This window comes from Oryctolagus cuniculus, chromosome 9 (genome assembly GCF_964237555.1).
Source record: "Oryctolagus cuniculus chromosome 9, mOryCun1.1, whole genome shotgun sequence".
Lineage (NCBI taxonomy): Eukaryota > Metazoa > Chordata > Mammalia > Lagomorpha > Leporidae > Oryctolagus > Oryctolagus cuniculus.
Window position 1 is genome coordinate 81,301,438 of NC_091440.1, and position 10,048 is coordinate 81,311,485.

At 43.9% G+C, this 10,048-nt stretch overlaps 1 protein-coding gene across 1 annotated transcript; it reads right to left on the bottom strand.

The window, feature by feature from the left end:
- Positions 1 to 8,957: 8,957 nt before the first annotated feature.
- Positions 8,958 to 9,760, bottom strand: LOC138843698 (eukaryotic translation initiation factor 4E-binding protein 1). Its single transcript, XM_070048410.1, has one exon. The coding sequence runs from the start codon at positions 9,745 to 9,747 to the stop codon at positions 9,391 to 9,393; it is 357 nt and encodes a 118-aa protein (XP_069904511.1). The 5' UTR covers positions 9,748 to 9,760; the 3' UTR covers positions 8,958 to 9,390.
- Positions 9,761 to 10,048: the final 288 nt, after the last annotated feature.

Sequence of the window (10,048 nt, forward strand, 5' to 3'; positions counted from 1 at the left end):
TCAAGTCAGATGGGGCTTGTCAGTTCCCATCAATACTTTATCCATGTAACTGAATACATCATTGACAGTTACAGTTCTGAGATTTTCATTTTCCATTAATATCTTTTTTTCACATTTCCATATCTTGATTTCTTTTATGCTTATTTTTTTTTTCTGGTCCCAGGAATGTATGTTTTAGGTGAGCCACTTAATACCCTTGGATCTGATTTAAAATCCATTGTCACTTAACTAATAAAACTAGGTAGCAATTCAGAGGAATTTATAAGCTAGCCCTGCTGAGCTCACCTACTTGAGTTCCATAGATTCAGGAATTATGCAAATCACTTGTTTATAGTAATTTAATTTGCTGATATAAAACCAGAAAATTAGTCTCAGTAAGCTGAAGTCAGGGTTTGTTATGTTTTTCCATTGTTTTTCTCATATCTCACTTCTCCTCCTATTATCCCAGCTGAAAGACCAGATCTGCTTACATGGTGAATGTCTAAACCATCCTAGTGACAGCCAGCCTTGAGTCCCTTCATGATCTTCCCTAGCTAATGTCATCCTATCAATTCCGAGTTCCTCAAACAACCGTTATATAAAACCAGAATATGTTGTTGGAACTCATGTCAGTGATTTAAAATTTCTTTTTTTTTTTTAAAGATTTATTTATTTGAAGGTCAGAGTTACACAGAGAGCGGCAAGGCAGAGAGTGAGAGAGAGAGAGAGAGAGAGAGAGGTCCTCCATCCGCTGGTTCACTCCCTAATTAGCCACATCTGCCAGAGCTGCGCCGATCCAAAGCCAGGAGCCAGGAGCCTCTTCCAGGTCTCCCACATGGGTGCAGGGGCCCAAGGACCTGGGCCATCCTCCACTGCTTTCCCAGGCTGTAGCAGAGAGCTGGATCAGAAGAGGAGCAGCCAGGACTCGAACCAGCGCCCATATGGGATGCTGGCGCCTCAGGCCAAGGCTTTAACCCGCTGCGCTACAGTGCCAGCCCCAGTGATTTAAAATTTCATTAGTGGAATCTACCTCATGCTGCCAAGCTCTGGTTTGCTATCTATATTCTTTTAGATTTTTTATTGTGTTACATAATCAAAAAACTCTTTAGAGTTTTTAGACTACAAAACACAATATTTCGGGGTCAGCACTGTGGGATAGTAGGTTAAACCTATACTGTGGCACCTGCATCCCATATGCAGGATTAATTCCTGGCTGCTCCACTTCCAACCTAGCTCCCTGCTAATGGCCTGGGAAAGCAGTGGAAGATGGCCCAAGTGCTTGGGGCCCTGCACCCACGTAGAAGAACAGGGAAGAAGCTCCTGGCTCCTGGCTTCAGATTGGCCCAGCTCCATCCACTGCAACCATTTGAGGAGCGAACAAGCAGATGTAAGATCTCCCTTGAGGGAAGACCTCTCTCTGTCTCTCCCTCTCTCAGTAACTCTGCCTCTCAAATAAATAAATAAATTTTTTAAAAATACAATATTTTGCTATAACTCTCACGCATCTAGTTATCTTACATCAACAGATGTATATTGAGCACTTTGGGGGCACCAGGCACCTGAGGATTTAAAGTAAAAACAGATGTTAGTCCATGCTCACAGAACGTACAGACCCATGGGGCAGACATGGCCCAAAAGCCAAGGGTAAAACACATACTTGGACTGATTCATCAGAGGGTAATAAATAAGTTTTTTTTGTTATTAATGATTTTCTTAAAAGTTGTACAAATATGAAATTTCTTTGATTTATGATCCCAAATCTGAATGAGTGATGAGGAAATGACAACCAAACTCTTCAAGTTATGTTTTACCCCCAAGAATCAATAACACTTTGTTGCTTTCACTTCAAATATGCCAGCCATCCACCCCACCTACTAAGACTTCCATCAGAAGAATCAGTATTTTGGTTCCGTAAGTAAGGCTATCAAAACCTCTATTGAGTACAATACATATGTAGATTTATAAAAACCAAAATGTGTGCACGTATGTAGGTACGTATGTATGTGTATACTTTCAATTGTAAGAGGGACACCACATCTCCCACCCTCACGTCAGTACAATCTGTAGGAGAAGATCTTGGCCCTATGTCCAGACTTACATAGGCCAATGACTTAGGCTTCCTGATGGGTCCTTCTAAGTATCCTAAAGCCCTAATGGTTGCTCTTACAGCCCCTTGAGTATATTTCATAGAGTGAAATATGGCTCCAGTTTTATGACCACAATATATATAAATAAATATGAGAAAGAGAGAAGAGGGGAGGGAAAGAGGGAATGAGTTAGTCCCAAAGTGGCTAAGGCCAAAAAGAGAAACGTAAGCAAAAGTAGTGAAAGGTCAGAGTATAACTATAACTGCTTCTACACAGCTAAGGCAATAATAAACAGAGCGAGAAAATATTTTCAAACTATTCACCTTAAAGATTGGTATCTGGAATTTATATGGAACTCAAAAAAGCTAACAAAAAAATCCCAAATAATCTAATATAAAAAACAGACAATAGATTTTAACAGACATTTTTCAAAGGAAGACATCTAAGTGGCCAAGAAGCAAATGAAAAAATGCTCATTATCACTAATGAGCAAATCAAAACCATGGTGAGATATCATCACAATCCAACTAGACTGGCTATTATCAAAAATAGAAAAGATAGCAAGTGTTGGCAAGGATGTCGTGAGTAGGGAAAACTTATACACTGTTGGTGGGAATGTAAATTTGTATAGCCTCCATGGAGAGCAGTATGGATAGTCCTCAAAAAACTAAAATAAGGCTGGCACCACAGCTCACTAGGCTAATCCTCCGCCTGCGGCGCTGGCATCCAGGGTTCTAGTCCCGGTCGGGGCGCCGGATTCTGTCCCGGTTGCTCCTCTTCCAGTCCAGCTCTCTGCTGTGGCCCGGGAAGGCAGTGGAGGATGGCCCAAGTGCTTGGGCCCTGCACCCGCTTGGGAGACCGGGAAGAAGCACCTGGCTCCTGGCTTTGGATCAGCATGGCGCACCAGCTGCAGCGCACCAGCCATAGCGGCCGTTTCGGGGGTAAACCAACAGAAGGAAGACTTTTTTCTCTATCTCTCTCTCTCTCTCTCACTGTCTAACTTTGCCTTTCAAAAAAAAAAAAAAACTAAAATAGAATCATTATATAATCCAATAATCCCATTACTGGGAATATATCCAAGGGGAATGAAATTAGTCTGTTAGAAGACATCTGCATTCCATGTTTATTGCATAACTATTTATGATAGCCATGAAATGGAACTAACCTAAGTGGCCATCAACTGATGAATCTATAAAGAAAATGTGTGTGTGTGTGTGTGTGTATATATATATATATATATTAAAAATGGACTACTAGTTGGTCATAAAAAATGACGAGGGGTGTGGACTTTGTGGTTCAGTGGGTTAACCCATCACTTGCGATGCCTGAATTCCGTATTGAAGTGCTTGTTCAAGTTCCAGCAACACACCATGAGCTTCCTGCTAATACATCCTGGGATGCAGCAGATGATGGTTCAAATTCTTGAGCCCCTGCCACCACATGGGAGACTAGGATCAAGTTCAGACTCCTGGTTTCAACTTGACCCAGCCCTGACTGTTGGGGGCATTTAGGGAATGAATCAGAGGTTGGAAAATCTCAATCTCAATCTCTTCTCCCTCCTCCCACCTCTGTATGTGTGTGTCTGTCTGTCTCTCTTTCACACACACACAGCTAACTGCATGTGTGTGTGTTTTTCTCTGTGTGTAGTTTGCCTTTCAAGTAGATGAAAATAAATTAATAGACTTTTTAATGATGGAATTCTTTGATTTTTTACAACACTGATGGAATTACAGGTTATTGTGTAAATTGCAATAAGCCGGGCACGGAAAGTTAAGTACCGCATGATCTCACTCATATACGGAATCTAAAAAAGCTGAACTCATAGATAGAGTGATGGTTACCAGAGGCAAGGGAGAGTAGGGGAGAAGAAAGGGAAAGGTTGATGAATCAGTACTAAGTTATACTTAGATGGGAGTAAGAAGTTCTGTCATTCCGTTACACAGTAAGGTTACCATAGATAATGATAATACACAGTATGTGTTTCTTTGAAAAAATCCAAAAGAAAGGATTTTGAATATTTTCATCATGAAAAAATGATAAACTTTTGAGGAGACAAACATGTTAAGCCTGACTTGAGCATACAATTATACACATGTATCAAAACATCACATGGTATCCCATACATATGAACAATTTTTAAAGTATCAGTTAAAAATAAAAAATTCTAATTAAAAAGATAGGGCTGCTGAAGAGTTGTAAAGGTACTGCTGCCAGGAGATGGTGAAAGTCTAGATCCTTCTCCTTCATGTCCTCCTACTGAAGCTCACTACCATGGCATCTCCATGATTTTTTTCCCAGCAATTCTTTCCTACTAACCATTTAGTCATTTGACAGACATGTGTTAATTATCCCAGGGATGATGCCACACACTTACCTACATTAACCCACTTAATCCTCGCAACAGCCCTGTGGGGTGGGCAAGGAACAGCTGGCCCCATGCTTGACAAAGAGGAAATATTCAACAAATATATGTTGAATGAGTAATTTCATTAAGTTACAGACCACACGACGGTGGAGCACCCTCAGGACTCCATGGAAGTTGGTATGAAGAGTATCAGGGTTGTACGTGAAGTCTTTTACCTCCATTTTCCCACCAACATAGATTGCAGCAGCCAATGCCTGTTGAATGAATGAGTATACAAATAAATTAAACTAAAGAAAAGCCACCCACAGGCAAATCAGATTCTGCTTCAAAGCTTTGTTTAGCAGTTTATAATTTTAAAAAAATCTTTCCTCAAGGCAGGCTTAAACTCTAATGATTTTGCCATTGCTGAGCCTGAATAAAACATTATAAATTCTTTATTTTTAAAAACATTTGAGTTTAATCTGTTAAACAGAACCAGCTTTCAGTAGATTTTTCTCATCTTCTTTCCTGCTGCTGTATCTCTTGTGTCCAGAAACAATGGATTAAAAAAAATGGGGGAAACTCAGTCCAAAATATTTTCTTTGCATGGAAAAAAAATACATCAAAAAGAAGTCTTCATGGTTTGTGCCCAACTCATTTCAGGAAGAATTGATGGAACTGGTTATTTTTGCATTTCTATAGACACAACCTTATATTTCTCTATGGCTTCCCCCCCCCATCAGAAATATCACAAATGTCCTTATCAATTATAAAGCAAAGAAATTCTATCATGATATAATGTCACAGGTTGTGACAATTCTAAGTTACATAGCAACCTAACATACTGAAAAGTGTAACAGGAAAGTAAAGTATTAACAAGTGAGCTCATCCAGCTATTATAGACAAGGGGCTTCGAAGTTCCCCTTCCGCAGCAACAAAAGCAACAATCACCCGCTTCATGCACAGCAAACAAGAGCCTTCCAAGCTCCAGGGCTGGGGGCAAACTGCAGTTTTATTTTCTTGGTCGCTGACTCAGCCCACCATGGACTTGGCCTTCTCTCCAAATGTCCTCTGAGGTCACCAGACCCTGTTAATTTTCTTCCAATATTCCATTAATGAATCAGAGGCGGGCAAATCGTCAAATTTCCAAAACTCATTAGGAAACTGTTTGCTGCCAATGGTAATGGTGCAGGCCTGCTTGCTGCTCACTTGGTTTCTGACATTTGAAAGCAGGGAAATGTGCTCATCAAAGGGAAATCTTTGATTTCCATTCAAGGCTAATTTGTCAGAAAGAAATCCATTCCTTTACCAACTTATATTCTTAAAAATACATCAATGTGTTTCACAGGCTCTTTTCACCCTTAATGCTTGACGGCGCTTGATCTGTGCACTGATTTTTGTCAATCTCCAGCATTTCTAGGGACGCCGGTCTCTCCTCTGACGTCGGCTGCACATGGTTAGATGAAATACTTGAAGCAGATCTAGAAGGAAAGGAGCCAATGCCTCTGAGCATGGACCATAAGCCAGATGTGGGGCCAGATGTTCTCCATACACAGAATTGCGAGGGCTCCATTTAATGAAGGTTCTGACTGAGGTTTCCAGGGACCAAGTCAACACTTCACAAACCATGGTTCATGGATTTCACGGCTCAGAACCACCTCAGAACTTGTTAAATGAAGAGTCCCTGAGCCCTGCTACAAAACTTCTTACAATTTCTTGGATGGAGTCCTGGAATCCGGATTTTAACATGTCCAGCTGATTCTCGCACACTGAGGTTTTACTGGATAATTTTTACAGAGGCATCCTGCTGGAAAGAAGAGACAGGACCCCTGCTTAGGTCAGTGGACTCCAAAGTCCCTATCTTCCTTCCAGCTCTACTATTCTAATGTTTTATGAATATAACAAACTTGAAATATTATTGTAACAATAATAATAACAGTTAGCTTTTGTTGAGTGATTATTTATGGAAAGCTGAAGTAAACTTAACACTCATTGTCTCAGTAATCCTTTCAACACTGTAATAGGGTCAAGTATTATTGTTAGTTTTTTTTTTTTTTTTTTTTTGACAGGCAGAGTGGACAGCGAGAGAGAGAGAGACAGAGAGAAAGGTCTTCCTTTGCCATTGGTTCACCCTCCAATGGCCGCCGTGGCCTGCGTGCTGTGGCCGGTGCACCGCGCTGATCCGATGGCAGGAGCCAGGTACTTATCCTGGTCTCCCATGGGGTGCAGGGCCCAAGCACTTGGGCCATCCTCCACTGCACTCCCTGGCCACAACAGAGAGCTGGCCTGGAAGAGGGGCAACCAGGACAGAATCTGGCGCCCCGACCAGGACTAGAACCTGGTGTGCCGGCGCTGCAAGGCGGAGGATTAGCCTAGTGAGCCATGGCGCCGGCCCCAAGGTAGAAATTTTTGAGTCTTCACTGGTTTTATTGGAAAGCCCACCCCTTTAACCATTATTCTGTGCTGCTTCATGCTGTAGACAACATAATTTCTTTGTACCATAGTTAGCTCATTTGATTTCTTAATTCTAGCAACTCAATTCCATAGTACTTATGGAGTACTAATGTGTCACGGGCTTGAGTTGAGCTCTGTAGCAAGTGGGAGGGTAAATCAGACAGAACTTTGCCTCCTAAACACCACCACCAAATGAGAGGAAAACACAAACAAGTGTTATAGCCAAGATTACAAAACACAAGAAGAAAACAAAGAGGAAATGGCTATTTTGATGAGAAGAGTTCAGGCTTCCAGTAACTGCTCAAGGCTCCGCCTCCACCTGGCTCACCATTAACTGCCCTCCCCCCAAGCAACCTGGAAAGACAGACTTTAACGAAGGGCAAGCAGGGAGAAATAGCATCAGACCCTGAAGATGCACTGGAACGGCTCTTGGGGGGAAGCTGTGCCGTAGAGTCCTGCCCAGGCCTGTGCACAGGGTCTGATCTCTTTCCTGGAGGATTCCAGCCCTTGTTTGGGAAACAACTTCTTCACATGACACCACTTCTCTATTTTAATCAATAACCACTATTATCACATAACTCGAAGCATATCACCCATGCATCAAAATACGCTAGCCCTTACCATATGTGTACCATCCAAACAGAGCACACTTAGATTTTAAAGGGTGTAATGCCCCACACTGAGGACTGATAGATGTGTTGCATTATCTCAAGTTTATTATTTCTGAGAAATAACCACTAAATGTCCCTATAAAACACATTCTGCTACAACGAAGAAATAAATGTTAGGGGAGGAAATGAAGAGAAAGGGAAAAAAAAGTTTCTCTCATTAGTCCTAATGCAGCACGCATAGGCCATCTGGTAAACCACCATTTTTGGTATTATTATCTTAAGTCCTGTCCTGTGCCTTCTTTGCTCTCCTTTCTTTGGTGTTTCTCCCTCAGGGTTGAGGGCAGAGCATCCACAATCCCCCTCCCCGCCAGACCATGCTGACTTCTAGATGCTCTGTTTCCTCAAGGGTGTTACTTTAAATGCTTTGTTGTTAGCATACTGGTGGAAACATAATGAAGAGAATTGGGGCTTCTTGAAGGAGTTCAGAGATCATTGCTCCATCCTAACAAGTAAAACACTGTCATTAGGACCGACCAAAATGGTCCCATTGCCAATATTTAGTGACAATTCCAACCTTGAAAATTATGATGTTTCCAAGAGGGACAGGTCCTTTTTTTAACCCTTTAATCAAATAATAAACCAAGGAAGGCAAAGTAGTTCTGATATCAGTTTATTGCACTATCCACAAAAGCAGAATAAGTAACAATAAACAAAAGGAATATATGAGAAGACAAGCAAAACAGGTGAAAAAAATTTCTGAAGCACAGGGTGCTAGTACGAACCAAACAGGCTGTTCCCACAGAGGAAATTTTCCAAGTGGCCTTGAAAAACACATCCTTTCAAGGAACTCCTGATGAGTCCAGGTTGCTTTCAACCTGTCACTGAGGAAGGAAAGGGCTTTTCAGCTATACCTTCAGCAGTCTAGACCTTTGCAGAAGGTGGAGCCACAGTGAAATGTGTCTCGAGTGAGACTCAAATGAGTTAGAAGGTACTTGTGGCCGGCGCTGCGGCTCACTAGGCTAATCCTCCGCCTTGCGGCGCCGGCACACCGGGTTCTAGTCCCGGTCGGGGCGCCGGATTCTGTCCTGGTTGCCCCTCTTCCAGGCCAGCTCTCTGCTGTGGCCAGGGAGTGCAGTGGAGGATGGCCCAGGTGCTTGGGCCCTGCACCCCATGGGAGACCAGGAAAAGCACCTGGCTCCTGACTCCTGCCATCGGATCAGCGCGGTGCGCCAGCCGCGGCGGCCATTGGAGGGTGAACCAATGGCAAAGGAAGACCTTTCTCTCTGTCTCTCTCTCACTGTCCACTCTACCTGTTAAAAAAAAATCACTGGGATTAAACATGACAATAGGTCTGATCTGATTTCATCATCATTTAAAAAAAATCATCTATTATTTTTCACTTTATGTTTCTGTGTGGGAGCAAACTGTTGAAATCCTTACTTAAGGTATACTAAGCTGATCTTCTGTATATATATATATATATTTTTTTTTTTTTACAGTGAAGGCGGCTTTTATTGCTTCTCGTGGGGGAAGGAAGGGGAGAGGAGCTTCCCCAGGCACCCCCAACCTGAGGAAGGGGAGGGTGCACCCCCAGAGGGCTGGAAGAGCCAGACATCCTTCAGAAAGGGCTCCCTTGAGGTCCGCGTCCAGGTCCAGGCTGCAGGGTGTGCCGGAGCCACCGCCCTTGGCGTGGCAGCTCCCACACCGACAGAGGCATACGGAGGTATGTGCTGGTGGTGACAGAGAGGAAGGGAGGCGGGTGCCCTGAGTGGGGGAGCAGAGGGCCGGAGTGGGGGCCAGTCCCACCCCAACGCCTGCCCCAGTTCAGTTAACTTTCCTAAGGCCTGGCTGGTGTGACTCTTCACCCAGAAGGGTCTCAGGGGCCCGGGGCGTTGCTCGCTAGACGGCTGGTCCTTTAAATGTCCATCTCAAACTGTGACTCTTCACCGCCTGCCCGCTTGTCTTCCGGGCTGTTGCGCAGGTGGCTCTGGCTGGCTTCCGTCGGGGGCTCATCACTGGCAGGGCTGGTGACCCCGGGAATGGTGGGCAGGTCCTTTGGAGGTGTCTGGGCCACTGGTGAGTTCCGACACTCCATCAGGAATTTCCGGTCGTAGATAATCCTGGTGCCTCCCGGAGTGGTGCTGAAGAGCGTGCCGCCGGGGGTGGTGCTGTAGTCCCCGGGCGGGAGCTGCACGCCGTCGGCGAGCACCACCCGGCGAGTGGTGGGGATGGCCCGGCTCGGGGTCTGGCTGCAGCCGCTGCCCCCAGACATGGTCTCCCGCGCACTCTGATCTTCTGTATATTAAGATAATCGAAAATGAATCTTGATGTGAATGGAAGGGGAGAGGGAGTGGGAAAGGGGAGGGTTGTGGGTGGGAGGGACGGTATGGGGGGGGAAGCCATTGTAACCCATGAGTCGTACTTTGGAAATTTATATTCATTAAATAAAAGATAAAAAAAAAAAAAAAGAAGGTACTTGTATTTATTGCCCCAGAAGGAACTATATCAGCTTCCATATGCCAACCTTGCAGTTAATTGTTCCAGACCGGAACTATCTAAGGGGCATATTGGCA

Excerpts from the sequence above, each read along its gene's own strand:
- LOC138843698 (XM_070048410.1), bottom strand. The coding sequence starts at position 9,747 with ATGTCTGGGGGCAGCGGCTGCAGCCAGACCCCGAGCCGGGCCATCCCC.